Here is a 25,071-nt window from a genome sequence, read left to right on the forward strand (position 1 = left end):
TGCAAAACTCCACGTGAAGCCACACGGCGGATTTGCTGCACCACAGGACAGGAAGTAAACATGTTATACGCCTCCTCGGTCACACATTCAGTTTGAGTCCCGGTCACTCGGGCTCTGCTGCACATGCAGGTGCCACAGAAAGAATCAACTATCGAAACACAATTTCACTGTACGTTACATGTTTTGTTTATTATTCCGCCCTGATCCATTGTTGTTGACATGGAAGGAGTGTACGTTCCTCGAGGGAGACGTGTGATGTCATCAGTCTGTGCACAGATACGTCCTTCAGAGAAAAGTCTCCATGATAATAAAGAGTCTTTAAGAGTGAAACATGGGTCGATTAACATCTGTTAGCTAATGGTTTGGTTTCATTTCACCTTTAAGTTCCCCCATTCCATATGAAAATGATCAGGATTATTTTCTCCTGCAGGTGCTGAACAAATGTTTTAAATTAATTTCTTGACCCTGTAAACAAACCCTTAAGATTTGACCCTCTGTATTTGTGACCATAATAATAACTTGTACAAAAACTATAAATGAATTGGCCCAGTTGGACCCATCTGTCCACTTAGTTCCACACGACGCAGACCATCAACTTCCATCATATTTCATGACAACATGACCTTGATGGAGGTAATAACTGAGACGGTGGCGGAGACGAAGCTTCATATTTTTCCAGAGGATCACACTGTCCTTGACACACTGAAGGATCCATTTATGAGGATAGATATCAAGTTATTTACACAGTTACTGTCATGTCGGATTTATTTTTTGATGTAAACACAAAAAGGAAAGATATTGTTTTATGTATTTCGATTTTCAAGATATTTAAACGGTAATTTTCAGCTGATAAAACAGTCTCATAAAAGAAGAATCCGATCTTGAAACCTACAGATTTAGTGCTTTTCCATTCAGCCCCTTGTTGAAATGTGGCCGAGAGCGTGAACGTTACAGTTGAGTTTCCCACACAGAATCAATCCTCTGCCGAATCGGCACGTTCAGCAGGTTTGACACTCACCTCCATGGTGGTCAGGTTGCATCGATGGGTTCCAGCAAACCAGCCGTCAGTGGAGCACTGGTCGATATCAACATCCTGCAGATTAATGTCCACTCGCACCACGCCCCTGCAAAGACAGGAGGACGGCATTAAGACGGCTGCTGGGGAATTAAGGATGTTAGTGCAAAGTGAGGGATGATGGACTTTTACAGGTTGTACTCTTTTTTTACAAATCTGATATTTACATGATTTGAGATCAATATTTTGGTAGAAAGACGAGGACGACGTCTGAAAACAATATTGGTATTTGCTCAAGAACAATAAAATGAATTACCAGTGACACCCCCAGACATGTGGGAGATTTTTGCAGATTAAAAGAACTGCATAAAAACACCAAATCAACAATAACATCCCCATTTTGCAATCTCTAACAGCAGCAGACATGCAGAATGTATTAAATCAGTTTGCACAACATAAATGAATCTTAATTATTATTTAAGTTGATTGTACTTATTATATTTCAGCAATTTAGAATGTATTTGAAAATATGAAATATATGTTGGGTTCAATAGCACATTGGAATCAGTTAAATGAGGCAGATTGAAGCATGGACCATTCACACGGGGTCAGAATCCATATTTTCAGTTAACTAATAGCTGGAGTGAGGAAACAGTGAAATGAGGTCAGATACGATGAATGGCTCAGTGTCTCGTTTCGTTTGAGTACCGACAAAAATAGAAACCTCATGTTTCTATTTGCGTACTTATTATTTAATCAGCTGCATTGTGCGGTATATGGTGTCTTCTGATGAGGGAGGATATGAGGCAAAGAGGCTGGTGTTTGAAAAACAATGTGAGGTTATTGTGGTGATTCTCCTTTACCAATGTACAAGTGAAGTGGACGTGACACAGCTTCGGCAGGAAACTGAGATACAGAAAGTGGAAAACAAATTTGTGCATCTGCCCCCTGATCTGGATCCTAACCAAAGTTTAATGGGTTCTTCTCTGACATGTTGCTGCAGCACAACAGCTAAATACAAGTATATATATATATATTTTTTTTTGTTAAGTATAAAATCTATATTTATTCTGCCTGGTTGGACAATGCTCTTCAGTTCAGCGAGGCTCCGTGCACCGTCTCCTCTCCCGTGACCTCAGCCCACGTTCAGGCAGGAAGACTGAAAAGTGGAGGACGGCTCGAGGCAGCAAGTTGGAAAATCTATACTCGCTAAGTTCTCTAACAACGCTAAACTTAGAGGAGACGTGATGAACGACTCTCCAGAGTTATAGCTCGGCAGGACGAGAGACGTGACAGCGGAAGAAAGACACGTGTCTGATCCAGCATTTAACATGTACAAGTTTTGCTATGTTTTAATGTAGTTTTTAAAATCCTGCAAAAACCTGCAGATTCTTCCCTGAAAATAAATGGCTGGCTGACTTTGTAACGACCTTGTGACTCTTGTTGGAACATTGACATTTTAATCACCTGGCTCACCTGGCTTTTAATTTTGCTTTCGGGATTAACAGCGAAGAGCGAAGCAGAGCGGAGTCACTGATATCTGTGGTCGTCCAATTTCCAGGATTTGGGTCCTGGACAGAAGCAGCGGGAGAGACTTGTTTAGACCTGGACTCTGAAGTCTAATCAGGATGACTCCCCCCCCCTCCTTCAGCTCCACTAGTTTCTACCGGAGGCTTCAATTACAGTTTAGTGATTTGTATTATTATATTATTAATGCATTTAGCCTCAGCGCTGCTTTGTTAAAAAGCCCCTGGTGGTCTCTGCAAAATATTAATGGAGAAGATTATTACCTGGGAAATGAATGAACGGCGCTCTTCACACCTCATTCTACTCCTCCTGCAGTTTTGATGATTTTACACTCCGGATAAATGTACCATGCAGCCAGTGTAGCACATGTAATGAGGTAATGTCAAATCTCACGAGCAGCCAGTAGGTTAAAGTGTTCAAGTCAGTTTCCTGCAGCATTCAAGTTCAGATCAGATATTTCTAACCAGAACAATATCTCACACTTGGTGATAAAAACAACAGAAAGTCAAAATAAGATATTTTTCTGGATGGTCCATGTCCCATCCACCATCATGGAGCAGGACCTATACTGCAGCCAGCCTCTGGGGGGCGATCAAGATGCTTCACTTTTATGGTTTTCATCTTTTATACACGACAGCAGCCCTTTCGTCACCACGTGCTCCGACAAACGCTGCTGGTGTGTGTCCAGGTGAGCAGGAGCTGCTTCACTGTACCTGCTCCCTCCGGATATCAGGCGAGTGCAGCGCTCGCTCTGCCCGTACGTCTGTTATTAATAACTGCTGCTCGGGTCCCGCCTCGGGGCAGACTGACCCCGCTGTTCTCCACCTCGCTGCTGAGAAATTACCTCCGTTTCATTTCTCCGTTATGTAATAAGGGCATTGAAACACACGGCACAGGAATATGGCCATTTGCTCTGAGGATTCATCAAAATGTCTGTTACAAAAGCGGCTCAGGCTTTTACCTTTGCTTCGGGTTTTGCTTGCAAAAGCCTGCACAAAGAGAAAATAGCCCGTCTACTTTCCTCTCTTTCCCACAATCGCCTCCTCTTTTAACGTCCGCTTCCAACTCTGCAGGCGATCAGCATCGCAGCCAGAGTGGACATATGGCATGAAAAATCGCTTGTGGGGAAAAAAAGGGAGAGAAAAGAGAGCAAGTGCGCCGGGTCTCAAACGGGGGTGGCGTCTGAATACGGGCGGCGCACAAAGACTGGACCGTAATGTGAGAGCAGGCAACAAGGAGCATGGGCAGAGGCATCGTGGTGGCCATCAAGGCCACAAAGACGGGATTATCACAGAGAGCAGGAGATAGTGGTGCCCCGGGAAACGAGTGCTCTCTCCTTTCATCCTCCATTCTCTATGGGTCTAAAGGCCAGGGCGGCAAAGAGAGGAGCGTCCCACCAGCACCGGCTCTGCTCTCTGTGACATAAACTGTGCTACCGCTGGCCGCAGCCTTAAGAAGCTGACTGAATCTGGCTAATTGTTCGCAGGCTACAAAAGCATATTCATGAAAACATGCTGGCAGCGAAGGCCTCTTTGTTGCAAGTCAGTCTTGGATGTATACATGAATGAAAAGTGAATGTCAGGTCTATAAGCTTTGAGCCGTACGTCTCTATTCAGGCCTAGAAAATGGACTCTGAGATTGATTAGCCCATTTAGCCTCTGTGCACAGCGCAGGGAGCCGCGCTCAAGTCTCAACCTCAACCAGCAGCGGCACCAAAGAGACTCGTCTGCAAAGCTTCGCTCAGATCTCATGTGTGCTGGACACTTTTGCATGTGTTAATGTGCATATTTGCACGACAACAAAGAGCATCTGGCAGTTTCTTCTGGAGCAAAAGGAATTAGCTCTGACATTTCCACCGTGCACATAAACCGAGGATAATGTAAAGACAGAGGTGAACATGAGAGACTGGCACAAGCTTAGACATTATCCTTGAGCTCATCCATGTAGCCAGAAGACTTGCACGCTCAGGATGCACGTCTCTGCTGTCCCGGTGTCCCGACAGGAACACTCTGCTGTCCTTTCTGAAGGGCACAGTTCGTGCATTATGTCACGGAACAATCACAATGCAAGAACCGTGCAGCCCTCCCGAGGAAAATGTCTCTTATGTGATGGAAATGCATTAAGCTGACAGGACGAGCAGAAGCTAATGTGAGTCTCGCCGCCGGGCAGGATGCTGCTTGTCTCCCAGTGTCTCAGTGCAACCTGGGTCATTGTATTGAGTTCTGTCGCCGGTCATCAGAAGCGTCTGTCACAGAAAACGAATAAAGACTTTTTTTTAGAGAGTGGGAACATCCTGTCATAGTTCTGGACTCCTGAGACTCTTTTCAATAAAAGCTCGCTCTGACGACCGAGCACGGAGCTGCAGGAAACTCATTGATGGAGCTGCTGACAAAGGAAACCTGACAGTTTTGTGGAGAACATTAACTGATTGATATATATTTTACTTGGTCTGTAATGTCCCTTAATCTGAAAAATTTACAATAGCTTAATTCCTTTTACAAATCATTTAGCAGCTCTATATTCCCCATTCTGCGGCCGCCTCTATTGTACTGCAGCTCTATTCTCACATCAGATTAGAGTAGGATGAACCTCCAGTAATGATATTACAGATGTTCTAATCCTTTAAGAGGTTACTCGTGTATAATACTGCTAAAATCACCGAGATTATTTCCATCATTAGCTGCATTATCATGAATACATATAACTTAGCCTGGGTTGTTGGATTCTGAGCAGTGGAGTCCCAGTGACGTCAGCTGAGAAGAAGAAGCACCTCGGGGATCTTTAACCTTTGCTTGCTTCAGGTTACACTCACTGGAAAACCAATTGCTTCCAAACTTCCACACTTCTTTTCCTCGACTGAAATCAACACGCTCGCCATTTCAGCTCTGAATCCCCCCCCCCTTGCTCCCTTTCATCTCAGTTTAGCATCACGTATTATCGCTCCCAGCCTCAGGAGTTGTGGGGTTTCCTCCCTGTTTATTTTCTGGATGGTGTGCATCTGAGCAGATGCTGCTGGTTCCTCGTGGAGCTCCAGGCCTCCCACTCCGTGAGACGGCCGGTGCGTCCCACAGCAGGAACGGGGGGGGAAACCAGAGCCAATCGTAAAAAGGAAAGAAGGTGCAGGTATCTAATTAGAAACCTGTGTGGCCTTTGGAGAAATACGCTGAAAAATACCTGTATTCCTTTACAGTTTGCTTGCCCTTTTTTAAAATGAGTTTGCCTTGTTATTCTGCCGCCGCTGCTTGAGTTTCAGCCTGGAAGCAATTAAGATGTGTGTTGTGAGAGGTGAATTTGAAGTGCAGTGTGTGTTCACCTCACAAAAACAGCACCTCCACTCTCGCATTCATCTCCTTCTTCTGTGTATTTTTTTTGCTGTGTGTGTACGAGTCTCGAGTTTGTGTCTGAAGTTAGAGTGATCTGCCAATTAGGACGGTACAGTATCATCCTGAAGAATGTCTCAGCCTCCAACAATAGCATACACACACACACACGCACACACAACACACACCACACACACACACACACACACACACACACACACACACACACACAACACCCACACACACACACACACACACACACACACACACACACACACACACACACACACACACACACACACACACACTGCACGCTTGGAAACAGCCAGTCCTCTGTGTGTGGTCTAAGCTGCCTCCCCTGTGCCTGGAGTGCAGCTGAAGAGACAGACGGGAAGAGAAGAGATGAAGTGTGAGAGGTGCGATTTCTTACACCTTCACACAAACAACAGGTCGATCTATCACAAACACACGTCCCCACACTCCTGCTCTAACAAGACTCACTCGTTGTTTAGCACCTGCGTGTTCGACGAAAAAAAAGAAAAAAGGAGCGAAACAAGACTCATAATTTCCATATGCATGATGCATGGAAAATCAACACCAGTCCCCCCAGCGTCTTCCTGCAGCATCACGCCAAACAGGAAGTGGCTGAAGCAGTGAAGGACTGGAATCAAAATGGCCCATGCAGGGTTGTTGTTCTACATCATTCATTATTAATTCATCGTTGTATTGATTGTGTATTCATCAGGAAGGGAAGCGGAGGAGAGCTGATGTCTGAGGCAGCGTTTCCCCTCTTCTCCTGTTTCTTTATCTGGCTGCTGGGGCACAGGGAGGCTGCAGGGGGCGTTGTTCTGAGCGTCTGAAACACGGCAAACAGCGAGAGAGGCACGACAACAGGTGTATTTCAAATCAACCCCCTGTATGTGCATTAATCAATTTGACAATGCTAACTCTGCAAAATGTGCAGAGATCAATACGACAGAGAGAAATAGCAGAGTCAGGTTTGAAAGGGGTTTCTTTCATTTTTAAAAGGATGGTGTCACATTTCAGTTTTTCCCCTGTCTTCCTCTGAGTTATATGAGAAACCAGTCAAGAGGCTGGCTCTGTCCAAAAAGTCAGTCGAGGTCAACATCGGCCTCACGCCTCCTCTAACGCTTAGGTTGGTTTAAGTCTGAAGAGTCGACGTGTAGCCCGGCTGTTTCCCTGCTAAACGGTGTGTGTGCTAAGCTGATAACTGCTTCATATTCAACCACGAGGACACGAGAGTCGTCGGCAAACAGTCGACTCCTCCGACTCTTATGAGACAGGGAAGAACATGCAAACAGGAAAACCCACTTTTATTTCACCGCCATGCTACGGATTGAGTTTACTAACATGTTTGAGAATAGTAGGTTCTCAACTTCATGGTTTATCCAACGACTTTGAGGATTTCCTGGTTTGCTCCTGTATTAATTCATCCATATGCTCTTGCAGCATCAATACTGACTAAAAGTTTTATCAGTAGAGTTTTGACGATTTGTGAGATGTGCTCATACTGACATATTTAATTTGTTGCTGATAATTACCTGGGAAGATTCCACATTCATGTTTGCTTAGCTTAGCTTAGCATAACATCAAAAACAGGGAAAGCAGCGAGCCTCGCTCTGTCTAAATAATAACATTTGCCAATACCAGCACCTCTAAACCTCTTTAACTATATTAACGCCTTAATTTTGTTTCCAGTCTTTGTGCTACACAATGCTAACTATGCTAAAGCTGAGGGTAACTTCACATTTACATGAGATTAATCGTCATGTGACTCTGCATGAAAGCAAATGAGCACATTTCCTTCATTAAAGTTCTCTGAGCATTAAACTTGTGTCAGTGTACTGATTCTTCATTTCCCCATAATACATCAGCGCATTAGAGATACTGTGTAATTAACAGTAAGTTTATTGAAATGGCCGATATGATAATGTGAATACATGTGGCCCTCCTGCTCCTTTAAGCACAGAGTTGTGGTTCTTTTATGGCCGCTGAACAGGCCACTCTCCGGGGACACTAAACAACACAAAACACCCACGCGTGTCACACGTTCGATCTTTGGAGGAGGCCCCGGTTGAAAGGGGGGAATATAAATGGACGGTGAAGCTGCTCCTTTTGGCAAAGAAAGGTTTCTCTGTCGCAATTCTTCACCCAAATCGTGAATCTGGCTTCATGAATAAACTCTACAACGACATCAGTTTGGGAGTCTGTGGGCTAATTTCCCATCAGATTGCTTCACAGAGTGTGTGTGTAGCTGCTCTGAGAGGCTTCAGTCGGGGATAACACCACGTAGCTGATCGCCTGTTACAGTATTATCACTGCAGGTTTGGACTCATTTGCAATCCCTGCTTGCCTGTGAGCGACTTGAGTGTATCAATTAAAGATTCATCGAAGCCAGTACACACACAACTACCGATCTGGATTAAATATTCATTGGGAAGATGTTGGTCAGGATCCTATGGAGCCTTAACACTCGACTATTCCGGTGCATATCAGGGCCGCTGGCATAAACATGGCACATTACACCAGCGGGCTGCAGCAGGGGTGGCTTTAGGACACGGCTTCTACAAGGCACCAGAACATCAGACGCATATTCCGGCATTTCTTCATCCGCTGACGCCGGCTGCCTTGCTTCGGCGAGCTTCTGACTCATTGCTGATTTTGCAGCCTCCCTTTTTGAAAGAGGGGAAAAGGAAAAGAGAAAGGTCTGCACTGCATTTCCCCGAGCGGTAAATCAAGAAACCGAGCGAGTTTGAAAAATGAATTAGGGCCTGTAGCCAGAGGTTTTCCACCACTGCTACATCAGTAAATCCAAGGGTTATTTTTAGCATCTCGCCGCCTCTCAGACTGGAGGAGAGAAGAAAACCCCCCTCGTTTGAGAAGAGGAGGCCGGTGGGAGGGTGTAGTGTGTTTGGGGGGTAGAGGGAGGAAGGTCTGATCACCGCACTGACTGTGATGGGTGAGGATTGGGGTGAAGTGGTGGTTGAAGCCACCTGGACTCACCTTTAGACTGACATGACCCTTTCTCACATGCATCTGTAGTTTCTATATTATCATGTGTGTGTGTGTGTCCCTGCTGGATGATGAGAAGTTATGATTTCTTGAGTTTTGCTTCATATCAGCCTATAAATCACTGCTCACATTCAAACACCCATCATGTGCCTACCTGAACTCAGGAGCCAGGTTGTTCCTGAGGGCCGTAGAAAGCAGCCGATAGGGTCAAAAGCCACCGAGGAGCAAAATTCCCATTCTCACCTACTCCAGGTAGGGAGCAGACCATTTCACGTGCGTCTTGTCGGGGATGAAACTCTCTCCTCTGTTCAAAGAACTGTCAACTGATTTAAAGTCTTGGCTCAGCACCCTCTTATGGAAAGTGGGCTTCTTCCTGTCTTTGACCTCGTGGTACCACTCTGTGTCCGCTGTGCGGTTGTGCAGATGGTGGTGGGCCACGCTGGAGAGGTCCTGCAGGACGATCTCTCCACCGGCCCTGGTGGCTTGGAGGAGCATCGAGGGCCCGGCCACGGCTGAATCCGCGCTGAAAGTGACCACAGCCCGGTGGATCTTGGCGTCTCCCTCCAGTATACTCCTCACCAGGGCATGGTACCACTCAATGTCTCGCCGGAGACTCTGCTCCCTGGACCTGTTGGTTTGCAGGACCACGTTGAGGAAGTTCGTGGCGTGCAGCACCGTGTCCAGCACGCTGCCCATGGAGTGATGCGGGGCGGCGTGTGACCTTCCCCGCAGGGAGGCGAGCTCGTACCTCCGCGAGCAGTTGGCGTGTTTCAAGGTGGTCGAGTCCCCCGTGTGCAGGAAAGCCGTGACCACCCGGGGGAGACTCTCCTCGATTTGCTGCGCCAGCTCCGCCGTCTCCCCGGCAGCAGGAGGAGGATGAGGCGCGCGGAGATGCGCCAGCTGCCGACGGTGCGTCTGAGCGCCGTAAACCTCCGCCCGTGCTCCGGTATCTTCCCCGTGCGCGGACCATTCCGCGTATTTATGGTTTGATCCGATCACAAATCCCACTTGCAGCAGCAGCGACAGCCGGAAAACAGCCATCTCCCTTCCAGAAAGCGCCCGCAGATGTTTGGGAGATTGCTGCTGCTCGGAATTACAGAGTCGTCTGGCTGCAGAGCTGAGCTGGAGAGTAGGATAGAAAATAAAATATATAAAAATCACCAAATGGCTCAGCTAAAGCATCGCTCCGCCACTTGTAGGATATTCATGCGAGGCTGCACGTTGTGTGTTGTGGGGATGAAGAAGCCAAGGAGGAGGAAAAAAACGACAGGAACTCCCTTCCTCTCCTCTCCTCGTCAAATCCCTTCTTCTTTACTGATGCCTCATACAGCTTGTTGATGTTGAGTATCCGCTTGCAGCTGTTTCCCCCCCACCTCTCTCTCTCTCTCTCTCTCTCTCTCTCTCTCTCTCTCTCTCTCTCTCTCTCTCTCTCTCTCTCTCTGTGTATAAGACTGTCTCGGTTTCTTTGCTGCAGATTCGATCCTATGCAGCAGGTATTGGTTGCACAGCCTGAATCACACCAGGAAGCAGGTAGTAGGTAATTGTGTTATGATGTTTTTATATGTATTGTTATTTCTCATGGAGCTTCTCACTTGGCCGACAGACGCACTCCGCCCTCTTCCGACCACAGGCAGCATGAAGGAGCCTGTAACATCCACACACACACACACACACACACACACACACACACACACACACACACACACACACACACACACACACACACACACACACACACACACACACACACACACACACACACACACACACACACAGATCCGCGTTTGGACAAATCAGCTGTCAATCAGGAGCTGTGTTTGGTGGAGCTGTCCGGTGCTGAAACACACGAAGGAGCTGTCAGGTGCTGAAAACTGAAGACGCCAGCCTTCCACTGATTGATCCGAATGAAGCACTTGATTTAGATCAATGTGTCGAAGAGTCATTTGAGAGTCAGGTGATCAATTGGTGGGAATTAATACAAATATTTTCTTTTGTGGTTACAGCTGAAGTTTTTGGCTGAAGCAGATGTAAGATAAGATAAGATAAAACTGTTTTGATCCACACACCAGTGAAATTAAGTCGTTACACCAGCAGGCAGGTCAGAATGAGATATAATTAATTGTTGTCCTGCTACCTGTTACATATATAAATATACATAAACATAAAAACACACACACACACAAACACACATATATATACTGTATAACCTACATGGCCTGATGGTGAGCTGATATATTTCTTATTTGTCACCAAGCTATCAGGCGTCAGGTTGCTCTCTCTATCTCTCTCTATATATATATATATATCTCCCTATCTCACTCTCTCTCCCTCTCTCTCCATGTCACGTCTCGCTGTGTGGGCTGCAGGCATCTCGTCCTGGAAGCAGGGTGAATGAAGACAGGCGTGACGAGGGGTGACAGAGCTGGGAGTCGGCCTGCGCAGTGCACGGGCCATCGGGGGATGCTGGAAGTTGAGACTTGAAGACGTCCTGGATTTCTTGACCAACCTACACACATGCAGCTGCATCTGAGGCTGCTTTCTTTCTAAATATCTGCAGGCACACAGCCAGAGACAGGGAACCAAACAGTTGCTATACTTGCACCACCGTGACATCGACATCGCCCTCCTGTCACTGTCTGGCTGGTGGCATTCAGAAGTCAGATTACTCATGGGGCTCAGAGTGGGCTGCATTTTCCCTCTGTTGGGAAAAACTGGCTGCTTTTAATTTTGGTTTGCTTTTAAAAACAAGCACAGAGCTCCTTGTCAGCAGATTTCAAAGGCATGCAACTCAAATGTGTCTCTTTGTAGTCATTTGAAATCTGAGCTTATTAATAACCACATATGCTTGTTTGAATTTAGCTGTTTTTGCTGCTATTTTTCTGCAATACCACTGCATTCTTGTATTCCTTATATCGTATTAGTCTTGTGCCTATAACTGTTAACAGTGTCAACTCAAATTAAACCTGTGGGAAATCCTAAATCTGTCAGGATGATGATGATGATGATGATGATGGCGATGAAGGTGGACATAGCTTCATCTTTTTGAAGTATCTCACACACCAACGTCTGTCTCTGGCCTCGTGCCTCTGGAGGGTTTCAAAGCAGGTGACTGTGTGAATGTAATAAAATGTGATGGAAGTGCTGGTGTGACGGCAGAACAATGGTCCTGATGGGAAGTCAGACATGAAGCCTCTAAAGAACATGAGGACATTGGTCAGAGCTGTGATGCTGACAGACATTATAGCTTCCTTCTTGCTTGTTGTGAGCAATCTCTCATGTTGGCTCCTGGAAAAAACATGTTGGTAATGTAAGACTAACTTTTGAGCTACTGGGCTTCTATGTGAGTCTTTTTTATGTAAGTTACTTGATGGGTGATGTGCTCAAAATTACGATCTACAGTATGAAACAAAAAGGACCAGCTTTTCTTATCAAGTATTAGGAAAGAAGAGTTTCCAAATCTAAAACGGCAACAAGTCCAAGTAGTCGTCCGTTCTGTCAGGGAGGTGCAGGCATGTTCATAAACACGAGCAAACACATGCACATAATAAATGCAACAGTAAGCATTTTTAAGAGCTTACCGTGCTTTGGACACGCCAATGCTGACGTTGTCATTATCACAACATGTAACACGCATGCGACTTCCCCTGTATCCATCACATTGATAAACAGCAGCTCCCTGTGTCCCAGGCTCGGCGGAGGAGAATCACTCAGTGTGTGACAGTCACTGATCACTTCTTACCTCAGGCGGAATACCAGCGAGAAGGTGATCGCACGGGCACAAGTGACGAGGACTAAAGCGAAGCCATCTGCGATGTGACTGTCAATCTCTTGGTGCTTGGATTCTGAGGTGTAGTACGATGCCCACCGTAGAGTACAGGCCGGCGTGAAGTCGGAAAACTGGACATCGTGACCACAATGAAACCTGTGTGACAGTTTGTGACAGTCTGTGACAGCCTCAGCAAATTGTCATTTATATCTTGGGAATTTAGCAATAATGGCTATCTCTTCCCAGAACATGTAGCATTTTGACCTTTAGTTCCACAACACATTTGGTGTGAGGGTCCGAGATGGTCAAATTTACCCGTCTGAGCCCGTCGGCCTTCCCTGGCACTTAACCCCTGTCAGTCAGCTGTCAATCTGAGCCCCGCCGAGTCCTCGGAGACAAAGCTCATATCTCATTTCACGCATATCCATCTCAGGGTCATTGATTTTTCATTCGCCGAGAGAGAAATGGATTCTCTTTCCTTCATCACAGACGGGAGAAGATCCCGGCAGACGGTCGCCACAAGCCTGATGAGGGCATCAGTTAAATGTAATCTGTTCCACGGCCCATCACTTATTTTGTTCCCCTTAGATCGAACCATCGCCTTTTGTCTGTGAGCTGTTCAAAGACTCTGAACGGCAGAAAGGTACAGATGCATTTTTGCTCTGCATCAAAATGTAAATGAGCTCAATCTGTGCTCCGGTAACAATCGTGTTGTGGTGGCGAGCTCCTGTTGGCAACTTCATCAGCTCTTCTCCCCTCCTCTTCCTCAGGTATGTTGGGGTGCAAATCAATGTCTCAGGTAATTAGCTGGGAAGCCTCCGGTGAACACGATGTTGAGATGTGTTGGTGCGTTTGCTTCCAGAAAGAAACCATTGATCATGGAGAAAAGAGACTTCACTTTGCAATAATACTCGTGTTAAGACAACGGTTTTACTACACAGAAACCTGCATAGACAATAAAGACATGCACACACTGTTTTCACTGAGGTGTCAGATCAGATTACTTGTTTTGGTGGAGAAGAGCCAGCTTCCTCCAGTCACCCTCATTTCTTCATTAAAATGCAGCAGGTCATAACCCAGTGATCAGACTCCTGATCCTACACAAGGTAGCATTAGTGTCGGCTACATTAATCTGACAGAGATTAGAATAGATTAGAATGGATTATTAGATTATTATATAAAATCATTAAAAAGTTGTCTCAGGGAAATCTTCCTTCTAGTATGAAGTAAGACATTTATGAAGTTTATGATTATAAATATTAAATCTGTACATCTGTGGTGATAAAACTAATCTAATTTCAAATGAGTATATAAAGTTTATTTGAATAGAAAAGTGAAATGTAAAAATGTGAAATTCGAGCTAAACCTCGTTGGATTTTCACTACAGTTCAGTTTATGTTTTACTTTTGCGTTAAATTGTATTTCTACCTTGACCTGTATCATGCAATCAATATATTATCCATTTTTTGGTGTGTTTATTAGTAAAAGGCTTTTAAATTAAACAAAACTCTCCTCTGATTCTTCTAATCTTTATATCTGCTTGACATCAGGATGTTTATGTTCAACACGTTCAAGCTCTTCCTGCATACGTTAATGCCAGGTCCCCAGTGGGCCACAGTCCCTGCCACGTCTAACCCCTCAGTGACCTTGTGGGGGTGCAGTCGCATGAGCTAATCCCTCACTGGCTTCCCCCCCGAACACTGGCAAGCTGTCTTTGTCGAAGCACCAAGCCAAGACAGAGGTGCTGCTGCCAACACTTTAAACTTGGGTCTTTGCTGTGATGGAGGGTGTTTTACCTCCACTTCAGAACCAGCGCTCAGCGCCAGATTTTCATGCCAGCGTTTTTAACATTTCTAAATGTGACTGTTTCTTTGTAGCAGGATGGACAAGGATTGTGTGTTCCCATTGTGGGTTTACTCCTGGCACGGTGGACAAGCCTCTGAATTAGCATTTGCTTGAACCATCAAGGAAAAGGAAAATTATACTGAAACCAGTGAATTACAGTTTACAAATGCAATAAATGTTACTGCAGGTTTTATACTCTGTTCAATGTAACTTCAATAAAGGACAGATCAGTCATATCAGCACAGGATGGTATAATGTGTCTTTAAACATAATCAGAGATATATTAAATCTAATGTAACAGCACTGAGATCTTGTCCTTTCTATCTATTCTATCTATTTTCAAACAATTCACAGTTCCACTTCACCACACCAGTGAAACTTCTAAATGCTTCCAGAGTGGGAGTTGAGCCAAAAGGCAAAGCTTTTGATTTATTGATTTATGTTCCATCCATCATCTGTGGTCATGACTTCTGGGTTGTGCCTGAAAGAATGAGATAAGGGCCAAACTATGGGTCCTCCATTGGGTGTCTCTTACTTGGAGGAAGTGGGCTTTCTTCTTCCTTTAGGTTTTCCAACCGAAATCCAGAGTCTGCGTTCTTGTGAGCAGAAGCTCGAATCAACCCAGTTCACTGGATCTTCTCTCCAAACTCCTCTGATGCGTTAATCTCCTCCTCTCACTTCTCCATTTCCCTCCTGTGTTATAGAGCAGTTTCCATTATGCCACAGGTTCACATTAAAGAGGTGGGAACAGCCTGGTACCTGCAATTATCCTTGCTCACCCAGCCGTGGTGCCACGCAACAGCTGGATCTCTCTCTCTCTTCCTCACACACACACATGCACCTCTTCCATCTTCAGACACTTACCCACCCGTTCCTCACATTCACCTGCCAAGCAGCTTGATTAATAAGGCCGACGCTCACAGAGAAGCAAACCCCACACGCAGGGGGGGGCAGAGAAGGAGAGAACAAGCACAGAGTTGCTTCGTAGAAACCTACGACATGTGACCATGTACTATGTAATATATTCATGCATAGCAAAAAAGTGATCGGTCATCCCGCCGGCGTGTAAGAAAAAGTGCACAAACGATTTAAAGCACGGTGAGACGGGTGATTGTAAAAGTCACAATTTATCTTGATGTCCCACAGCACCTTTCTCTTTCTCTCTATCTGTTTGCCACAGGCCCAGAGCTCAGGTCTTTGATTCTGTCAGGAGACGATGGATCGCTGCAAACCGTGGAGACTGTTTCTCCCTCGTTTCCACACAAACACCAGCAGGTCAAGTCAACCAGTCTCACAAATACATCTAAAGATGTTCCTTCGTTTGGCACTTTGATCGTCTGCTGTGTGTATTTGGTCCAGATATTAATGGTTGATATTTTAAAAATACCATTTTAAATTTTGTAAATAACCTTGCAACCCTTCCGAAACATGGACTGTGTAGAAAGATGGATGTTGTAAAAAGGTAAATATACACATGCTCGACCAACAGCGACTAAATCTCAGCTGTCAATCCCAGACGAGCCTTATTGCTGCATATTAAAGCCCATGAGTGTAGAACGTAAAAGATAAAGACACTTTCCTCTTGGGTTTTGTCAGAGGCTCGGAGAGAGACGGAGATCCCGATCAGAGGGCATGCTGGCAAAGTGCTTTGTCAAATCTGCCCTGACTTTCCATCCGTTTTCACAACTGCAGTCATAAGCAATCCTGGAGATCTATGAAACTTATCTTCCCGCCCTCGTCTCATCGCGGCTGCTGAGGCAGCACCTGGATTTAAATGACTCCACTGACAGAGACAGGATTCATTTCTGGACCCTCCTGTTGTGTGCAGGGTGACAAATTGCCCCCCCCCCCCCCCCCCCACTCTATATTACTGTGTGAGATGTACAAAGAAGAAGTGTTTCAGACAGAGGCTGAAAAGAGGAGCTGCAGCAATGGACAGTCTGAGGAAAGTGATGTTTTCTGAACATTAGAGCAGGTAAACCTTTTCAAATAATAACACTAATCAAGATTAACAACCTGAATATGACCAGGATATGTCTCCTTTAAACAACGATTGATTTAGGGGTTTGCTATACGTCAAATAAAGGATGTGTATACTACGATTTTCATTTTCAGTCTGTAAACATGAAGAAAATTACACCACAGAGACGCTCATCACATCAGTAAAATATATATTTGTAGTATAAAGCAATGAAAAAATATCGAATCTGTTTCTGTGACAATATGAAGGTTCATGTCCTTGCAGATGTAACAGCAGACGCAGGGTTCCTCGTGTGTGTCGTCTGAAATCTATCAGTTTCCAGTCTCGGGTGTTTCTGGGGTCACGGTGCCCTTCCTGGTTGATAAGGTCAGGAGGAAACACAGGCTGAAATTTCAGCCACTTCCTCTGCAGAGTGTTCCCCACCAACATGCATTTAAATCACATTGAGCTTCAGTCCAGAATACAGTGACATTAAAATGACAAGAATCAGAGGAATCGATGAAAAGACAAAATCCTAACACTGTCATTCACACTGACATTTACACTGGTTGGATATTTGTGGCAGGACAGCAGGTTTCTGTCGAGCTACATGTTGAACATAAAGACTTGTGGTGGAATCAATTCTCTCGTCTCACTCACAGTGAGAAACTCAAGTGTTTTTACTGAAATGTCAAACTACCGATTTTATTCTGTAATTATCCAAAGAATAAAAAGAGACAGGAATTATGTCTTATTTTGAAAGAGTCATACCAAAGGGTTTTCACCCCCTCTACTCTGAGAGGTTTATTAAATAAATGTCTTTTAAAATTCACATTTTATAAGTGGGTTTTTTAACAGTTTGCTATGGTTTACCTTCAGTTTTTCATTTTTAATAATAAAAAATAAAAAATTGGCACATTTTGATAAATAAAAACATGATATGGTTTTATGTATTTTTCCAATCAGTACCTATAACTGTAAAATATGCGACAGGAGTTAGATACAATTAAACTACACAACGACACGATCAATCCTTAAGATTTAACTTAAAGAAAATGATTATCTCAGTAGATTTTGATTTAAAATGTGTCTAATGGTCTCTGACTTAGCCAGGAATTCCTCTTTAAGTAATATTTAGGTATATGGATCCTGCAGCAGGCACCAGTGTTCCCACCCTGCAGTGGCTAAGCAGACACCCCCCTCTAGTGGGCCAGGATCCTAGATAATGATGTTTAGAGATGTTGTGTAATCAATAGGCTTTCAATTCAGCCCGAAAACACATTAGAGATCTGACAGTAGAATGAAAAGATGCTGCAGGCTCGAGCAGAAGGTGGCCTTTTGATGATGTTTGTAAAAACAAATTATCATCATACCTGTTTATATCTGGTATTTATTTATTCTTTCTGTTTTATTATACATTTATATATGAAATGTATATATTTTTTATTTTATTAGTAAGCTTGATTTTATTCTTATGTCTGACTTTTATCTTTTGTGTTCAATGTCTGTGCCATTGAACGACTGACACATGTTGTTACTGCACATGACAACAATAAATAATTTAGAATCTTATTCATTCTGATTTAATTAATATTAATTAAAGTTGTAAATTGAAAAGACTAGAATTCATACCTCCGCTAAGCTAAGGCCCAACATTCCCCTCACATTCAATCAAGCTGCACCAAATTACACACACTCATAGATATCAGTCCCCTAAACATACCGAATTGTTTTTATTTATTTTACGAGATCTTTCCGGACGTTTCGGGTAATTCTGTTCAGTAAATTTATCGTAATCCTGCCGACAAACAAACCAACCAACCAGCAAACAGGGGTGAAAACGTGATTTCCTTGGAGGAGGTCAAATAAACCTACATAACTTTGAGGAAGGAGTCGTGTATCATGTTCTCCACCTCCTCCACCAGCACACCGTACTCCGCCTGACAAACAGCGTGCCCCCCCCTGCTGCGTTCCTTCAGGCATTTCATCATCTCTCTGTGCATTTCAGGTCTGGACGCAGTCGACCCGAGCTTCTTCAGCTGCTCGACGGGATCCTCTGGAATATTTGGGATTCGTAAAGCTTTGAACACAGCGGGGGCAAATTTCCCGTAGTGCGCGGTGGAAGAAAGCACCACGGGGCACGAACCGTCCTGCAGCCTATCTGCCACGACTTTAGCCACGGCGGTGTGTGTGTCCAGGACGTAGCCCGTTTGTGTGTGAACCCTCTGGATGGCGGCCAGGCAGTCGTCTTCAGAGCACCAGCCAGCCAGCACCTCCTGCTGTACCCTGCCAAGAAGAGGCTCAGGAACCTGAAAGTGCTGCTGCCTGTCCAAGCGTGTGAACAGGTCCTTGACGAGACGACTGTCTCCGTCTGAGACGTGGTAGATAAACCTCTCCAGGTTGGAGGATTTCAGGATATCTATAGCCGGGGAGTGGGAGAGCATCAGTGGCCGTCCCCGGAGGTCATACTGGCCCGTGGTGATAAAGTCCGTGACGATGCGGTTGTGGTTGGACGCACAGATGACTTTCCTTATCGGGACGCCCATGCACTTGGCGTACAGAGCCGACATGGCGTTGCCAAAGTTGCCGGTCGGGATGCAAACATCAACGGGCTCCCCGAACGTGATAACACCGTCTCTGCACAGATCCAGATAGGCCGAGGAATGGTACACCAGCTGCAAGAGGAGCAAAGTTGGTCAATATGAAAACAGTGTAGAAACATATTTCCTTTTCATTGTCTTCATTTCTTTACTTGATGCTACTGCAGGTACATGATTGCCTCATTATAATTTGCTTAAACTAAAAAAAGAAATACGACATCTTCCCTTAAACAAAGGAAACTGTCCAGGACATAAGAATAAATGTATTTACCTGTTTGTTTATCATTGTAAATTAATTATGTTTGTGTTTTTTGACTATTGGAAACCATAATGTGCTTTTTCCTTCTTTCTGACATTAACTGCTGACACTTTTTCAGCCATCGAACGAAACTGTCTGCTGAGACAAAGAGACCCGTCCCCCGACCTGTGGCAGCAGCCGGGCCCAGTTGATGGAGTTGGCGGTGCTGAGGACGGTCCCGTACTCCACGGCGAGGTGCCCCGTCAGCCCGCTCTCTCCAAACATCCTCTTGATGCTCCTCTGACAGAAGTCAAAGTCGGACAGGACGCTGACGGCCCTGGCGTTGCCCTCCCTGTAGCTCATCATCTGCAGCTTCTGGATCTCACTCACTCCTTCCTCCGGGAAAAACACCAGCACGCCGGTCTTTTGTCGGTCAGCCCCGGCGAGGCTCCTGAAACCGCTGAGCACCGCGCTCCCGGTGTCTCCAGACGTGGCCACCAGGATGAGGTAGTTGCACATGGGAGGGAGGCAGTAGGCGAAGAGCTGGGGCATCAGTTGCAAGGCGAGGTCTTTGAATGAGGCCGTGGGGCCGTGGAAAAGCTCCTGGACGTACTGGTTGTGGTGGAGATGTTTGACGGGTGCAACCGCCTCACTGGAGAAGTTCGACCCATAGGCCTCGAACACCATCGTCCTGAGGTCCAAAGCGCTGACATCCAATGGGTGGATGCACTTTTCAAGTAAAACCAGCGCTCTCTCTGGGTAGGACATGTCCACCAGTCTCAGCCACTCTCCAGCATCGAGCTTTGGCATTCCACCTTTGGGGACGTAGAGACCTCCATCTGTGGCCAGACCCTCCACAACCACATCACTGAAGTGGGTCGACCCCTCGCTGTCACCCCTGGTGGACACGTAGGTGTCTGCAGCGTGACCTTCATATCTCTCCACAGCCTTCAGCACCTTCCCGGCCACGTCCTCCACCGTGTCTCCTGTCCCGCACAGCACACGCACGTCCAACCACTTCTCATAGAACTGCTTCCTGTAGAGCAGGATGTCCCTCATGGACGCCCCCGCCTCCTGACCCACTATCCTGTCCACCTTCATCCTGGTGAGTCTCCGCATGATGTCCTCGAGGTCCACGTCCAGGTAGACGACCACACCGCCCCGCCTCACGTGCTGCATTGCCTCAGCGTGGAGTGGGTTCGAGCCCGAGAGGGACACCACACACCCGGAGGCGGAGAGGCTGCACAGGGCCTGACCTTCCTCCTCGAGGAACCGCTGCCCCCCCACCGACGCTAGCTTTGCAGCCACGGGCATCTTCCACGTGGTCTCCAAGACGTCGTCATCCACGTCGATGACAGGGAGTCCCAGCGTGCGGGCCACGGTCCTCCCCACCGAGGTCTTCCCTGCCCCGGGGGGACCCATGAGGAGGAGGTTCCTGCGCCCCGGAGGACTGACCCTGGAGGAGAGCCATCTGTGGACGGGGCTCCGGTGGAGGCTGGCGGCTCTTAGCAACAGCCCACGTGCCCTCAGTGAAGCCATCGTGGAGTCACATGTCGCAGCTGTTCCCCCCCCCCAGAGAAGAAGAAAACAACAAACCCGACTGGAAACTTGAACTTCCGACAACACGTGTTTCACTGCAACGTCACATCCAAAACAACTACGGTCAGCCAGATGGGACAACACGTATATTCCTCCCAATAAACGTATTGTGAGCGCTGGTTTTCGCTGTAAAAACGTCATATACACGTTTTCTAACGTATTTATTAACCCTCCGTGGATCATTTGCTACATTTGAATTTTTAATATTGAAATAATAAAACGTATAAATACTTTTTCTTTCGCGAAACCTACAAGTACGGCTGATGCTATGGTGCATTCAAGTGCGCATCAGAACCTCGTAAATCAGTGTTTCATACTTCATTCATTCTTCAACTAATTTTGGATGGCTGTAAAAAGCTGGATGTGATTTGAAATTGATGACGAGCAAAATCTGTTTCTCTCATATATTTTACCTTGTGGACAATTTAAGTTCATCGATTTCCGACATGATTAATATATTTCTTGTGATGGGTGAATACCATCTTCATTGTGGAGAAATGTGAAACCAACTGTGGGGCTACGCTGTCAAGAAAGATCACAATATGACATTCATTGATACATTCATGGCTAATATATTTTCACAAATTAGATCAATTAATTCATAGCAAAAAAAAAGATTATAGAGTTTATTCATAAACTTGTTTTTTTCAAGTCCATGTGAAATCTGCCATGAGTGAGACGGAGGTCGGAGGAAGAAACAGAACAGAACCAAAGAGGGAAAAATGAAATAAATAAAGTGGCCAACAAAGTCTCCAATTAACTACAGCAGCATGGACTGTGGGGGGGGGGGACCAAAGCACAGGCAGACACAGGACGGCCATGCAAACTCCACCATGCTGCCCCAGATCAAGTAAGGGAACTTGTCAATGTCATTCATCATCACGTGGGAGGAAGATTGGATTGGATTGATCCTCAAAGATGGCAATGGCCGACTCCATATGGGTCATCTCTTCCTCCAGTCGCTCTTTCCTGGCAAGCATTGAATGAGTGACCATGACGAGCGGTAACAACTGGTAATCAGTGTTCGCCTGATTCCAGTTCTTCCTCAGGCCCTAGAGAGAGTGCAACCAGAGAGGGACACCAGTCAGTGTGACAATTAATATGCTTGATAATGCATATACAGTATTGTCTACTGATTTAGGGAAGAAATCTCAAGTGCAGCAATGTGTTCACATACCTGCAGGATGGATTGTCTCTCTGCGTCTGACATCTTTTTCTTGGCCTCCTTATCGATCATTTCTTTCAACTTGGAATACTCCTCCTCAGCCCTCAGCAGGTTTTCCTCGTAGCGCTTGAGTAAGTACTCAGGAATTTGTCCATAATCCTGCAGATAGAAAACAGCAAACTTCATTAAAATACACCGTGGGGCAATTGAAATATCAATCATCAAATGTCCTCAATCGGAGAGGAATTTACCTTTGTTTTTTGTATGTAACTACGTATAATATTAGTTGGAATTAAAGGCTAGACAAACTTTTCTTTTGTGTGGGGAAATACCTTTTTCTCGGTGTAGACGGGGACAAACCCAGATGTTCTAAGTATCTCCCTGTGCCCCTTGATGTCCACAAAGGCTGGCTCAGGCTTCACCGTTTTCAGACTGTCCATCGTTTTTAAGAAGTCCCTCTTTGGTCTCGTTTCTATCGGCGTGCGCTCTGCTTGCAGGGGAACGGCTGGTTTCTTCACCAAGTAGACCTGAGGAACCTCTGAGAGGATATGAAGAAGAAATTCAGATGACTACAATACACAATCGTTGCTCAAATATGCACCCGTGTCATCGGCAGAAAAACTCACTCTCAAGTGTTTGGGGATTATTTGTTGGCTTCCTGAGGAATTTGACATGTCCCACCTCCACTTTTGCTGGTCCCATCGTTCGCATTGCCATCTTGTTTGCTTTGCTCTCCTCAATAACTGTTTGTCGAAACTTGGAGACATACCTTAAAGGGAGCCGAGGAGGATGATCATTTTATTAAAAAGATATCATTTGTAAATATCATTTCCGATTTTAATGAATGGAATAAAACAGAAATTTTGATTAATCTCTTCAAATGTTCCTGTCTTAGCCACATACGCAAGTTGCAACATCTTCCACCATAAGTTGGATTAATGTACATTTCACTAGTTATGGTCTAACTAACTAACTAGCTTCTGCTTCCTAATTAACTAAACTGACAAGATGAACTTATATACATATATTTGAGTTATATTAAAGTTTTTTTTTTCTTCTTTACAGCTGTAGACATACCTCTGCGGTTTTTCTGTAATATCAACCACTGGCTTTGGTAAATGGTTGTACATAGACTCTGGATGCGCAGTGGGTAACTTGGCTTCAGTCATTTTGATGATATTACTGTGGTGTAGAGGCAAGTCCATAACATAGTTATTGCCTGTACACTGCTTGCGTTTATACACAGGTGGAAACTTTTTTTTTAGGCACGGCGGCTTCCGGCTTGTTGTCTGTAGACATGTTGACTTTAGGACGTGGTGGCTTTAGAAGCGGTGAATGAATTGACCAACTTTTTGAAATTGAAATTTTCCAGCTGTTGGCTTTGTAAGAAATTCAGGAACAGAGTAGAATTTATTTTTATGTAAAGACATGCAATCAAAGGGAATATGGGCAAATCCTCCTATGTTATGTATGAGGATTTTAGCCTCACATCAAAGGCAATTGGATGGTACCTTGGACGCCGCATTTAAACCGAACAAAGAAGAAGAAGATCATAGGCAGTCAATGGATTTTTAGGATTTTATTACGATGACAAGTAGCCAATATGAAGGCTACATGAAAGTTACTTGTTGCCAGGTAACGTGATCACTGCCTGTAACGTGGCTTTACATTTGACCCAAGACTGACTCACGATTGGTCAAGCATGTGTGTTGGCAGGCACTCGATATCCCAGCACCACTCGGTGATTGCTGAAGAACAGACTCCGGTTTCAAATGCACAAAATGGCAGCGTTCGAATCTGGGATATTTTGGCTTCGTTTCTGGATGTTGAGGACAAGTGGAGACGTGTCATCACTTTTTTTAGATATACAGTCGATGGTTTAGTGAGGAAACATCGGGCAGGACACCTCAAGGTTGATTGACTGCAGAGCTCAGGTCATGAAAACACCAGGCTCCTAATTTAAAATATAAAAGCAGCTATGGCACTGTCTAACACCTGGAATGAATAAAGTGAGGAATTGACTTCAGGTTTTTTGCATGACTCTTTAATAACAGTGACTTGTTAGACGATGTATTTTGGCACAGAAACATCCAAAAGGATCTGATTTATATTTCTCTGTATGTGGTCACATTCCTGTTCTCCTCTGGCAGCTCGGGATTCACCACTTCGTCTTTTTAGAATTAGCTTTCACGTGTAGCTACAAGAACAGCATGAATTTAATTATAGAGATTTTCTTTTTTTGTTTGTTGTTGTTGAAATGACCAAAACATACCCAAAGGACGTCGACAGAGCTCCACGAGAGTCATTCAAATAACTTTATTAATCTGAGTAAGAGAAATTGCATGCAGCAGCTCACCACCCAGATCAACGGATACAAATACAAAACAGTAATGGGGACGGCTGCTTTGCTGCCATGTTGTTTATTAACATCAAAATGTAACAAAAGGAGCACAGGAATTGAATCAGATAATTATATATCTGTGAAAGTTTTTGGAAAATACTTCTTGAATCCCAGTAGTTGAGAATAAAATGTTCCTTGTCTTTCTCTCATGGCTGACTGTTGTTTGTGCATGTATTTAAAGAGTAATGGAGAATATGCACTGCACAGATGTGAATGAATATAAAAACCTTGAATCCTGACATACACATTATTAAGCTGAGTTTATTTTGCGTTCACTATCGAGGGTCTGAAGAAGAGGAAAATGCTGCAACATGAGCACCAGGTCTGCTTGTTCGTCACCAACACAACATCGACAATCAAAAGAAAATCCTCGGTTAACGATTGAAAGCAGCGACGACACCACCGGAGGAAGACATGGACCTCTGTGAGAAACTCAAACCATCTACATCCCCGACCGCTCGGTCTTAGGTCTGTCGTTCTGTGCGGAGTTTGAATCTCCAGTTGCCTCCCACAGTCCAAAGTGTGACGAAAAGCTAGAAAATAGAAATGTTCAAATAAGACATGTTGTCCAAACTGTTTTAATAAATTGAATATTGTCTGGA

General features: G+C 45.0%; 3 protein-coding genes and 1 long non-coding RNA gene across 5 annotated transcripts in view; 1 reads left to right on the plus strand and 3 right to left on the minus strand.

Annotated features, from left to right (window-relative positions):
- gpr158a (G protein-coupled receptor 158a) overlaps positions 1-9,936 on the minus strand; it is a 48,771-nt gene extending 38,835 nt beyond the window's left edge. The window contains 4 exon segments of the mRNA XM_034572928.1: positions 1,019-1,124; positions 9,050-9,078; positions 9,080-9,139; positions 9,142-9,936. Coding sequence (XP_034428819.1) covers positions 1,019-1,124; positions 9,050-9,078; positions 9,080-9,139; positions 9,142-9,936 — 990 coding nt within the window.
- LOC117754217 lies at positions 1,771-17,326 on the plus strand. The gene is made up of 3 exons (XR_004612364.1): positions 1,771-1,782; positions 8,812-8,815; positions 16,936-17,326. It is a non-coding gene; the product is annotated as an uncharacterized LOC117754217 (long non-coding RNA).
- On the minus strand, positions 17,322-21,384 carry LOC117754183 (threonine synthase-like 1). 2 transcript variants are annotated; one of them, XM_034572957.1, is made up of 3 exons: positions 19,491-21,384; positions 18,301-19,141; positions 18,207-18,227 (listed from the first exon to the last, which is right to left on the minus strand). In XM_034572957.1, exons 1-2 carry the CDS (start codon positions 21,084-21,086, stop codon positions 18,338-18,340), a joined length of 2,400 nt encoding a protein of 799 aa, XP_034428848.1. In that variant the 5' UTR covers positions 21,087-21,384; the 3' UTR covers positions 18,207-18,227; positions 18,301-18,337. The 2 variants fall into 2 exon arrangements, with proteins under 2 accessions (XP_034428847.1, XP_034428848.1); XM_034572956.1 differs by having other exon boundaries at positions 17,322-19,141; positions 19,491-21,383.
- Positions 21,385-21,772: 388 nt separating this feature from the next.
- Positions 21,773-23,307, minus strand: LOC117754265 (enkurin-like). Its single transcript, XM_034573092.1, has 5 exons — positions 23,146-23,307; positions 22,695-22,837; positions 22,401-22,606; positions 22,081-22,227; positions 21,773-21,955 (listed from the first exon to the last, which is right to left on the minus strand). Exons 1-5 carry the CDS (start codon positions 23,271-23,273, stop codon positions 21,773-21,775), a joined length of 807 nt encoding a protein of 268 aa, XP_034428983.1. The 5' UTR covers positions 23,274-23,307.
- Positions 23,308-25,071: the final 1,764 nt, after the last annotated feature.

Source organism: Hippoglossus hippoglossus, chromosome 20 (genome assembly GCF_009819705.1).
Source record: "Hippoglossus hippoglossus isolate fHipHip1 chromosome 20, fHipHip1.pri, whole genome shotgun sequence".
Classification (NCBI taxonomy): Eukaryota; Metazoa; Chordata; class Actinopteri; order Pleuronectiformes; family Pleuronectidae; genus Hippoglossus; species Hippoglossus hippoglossus.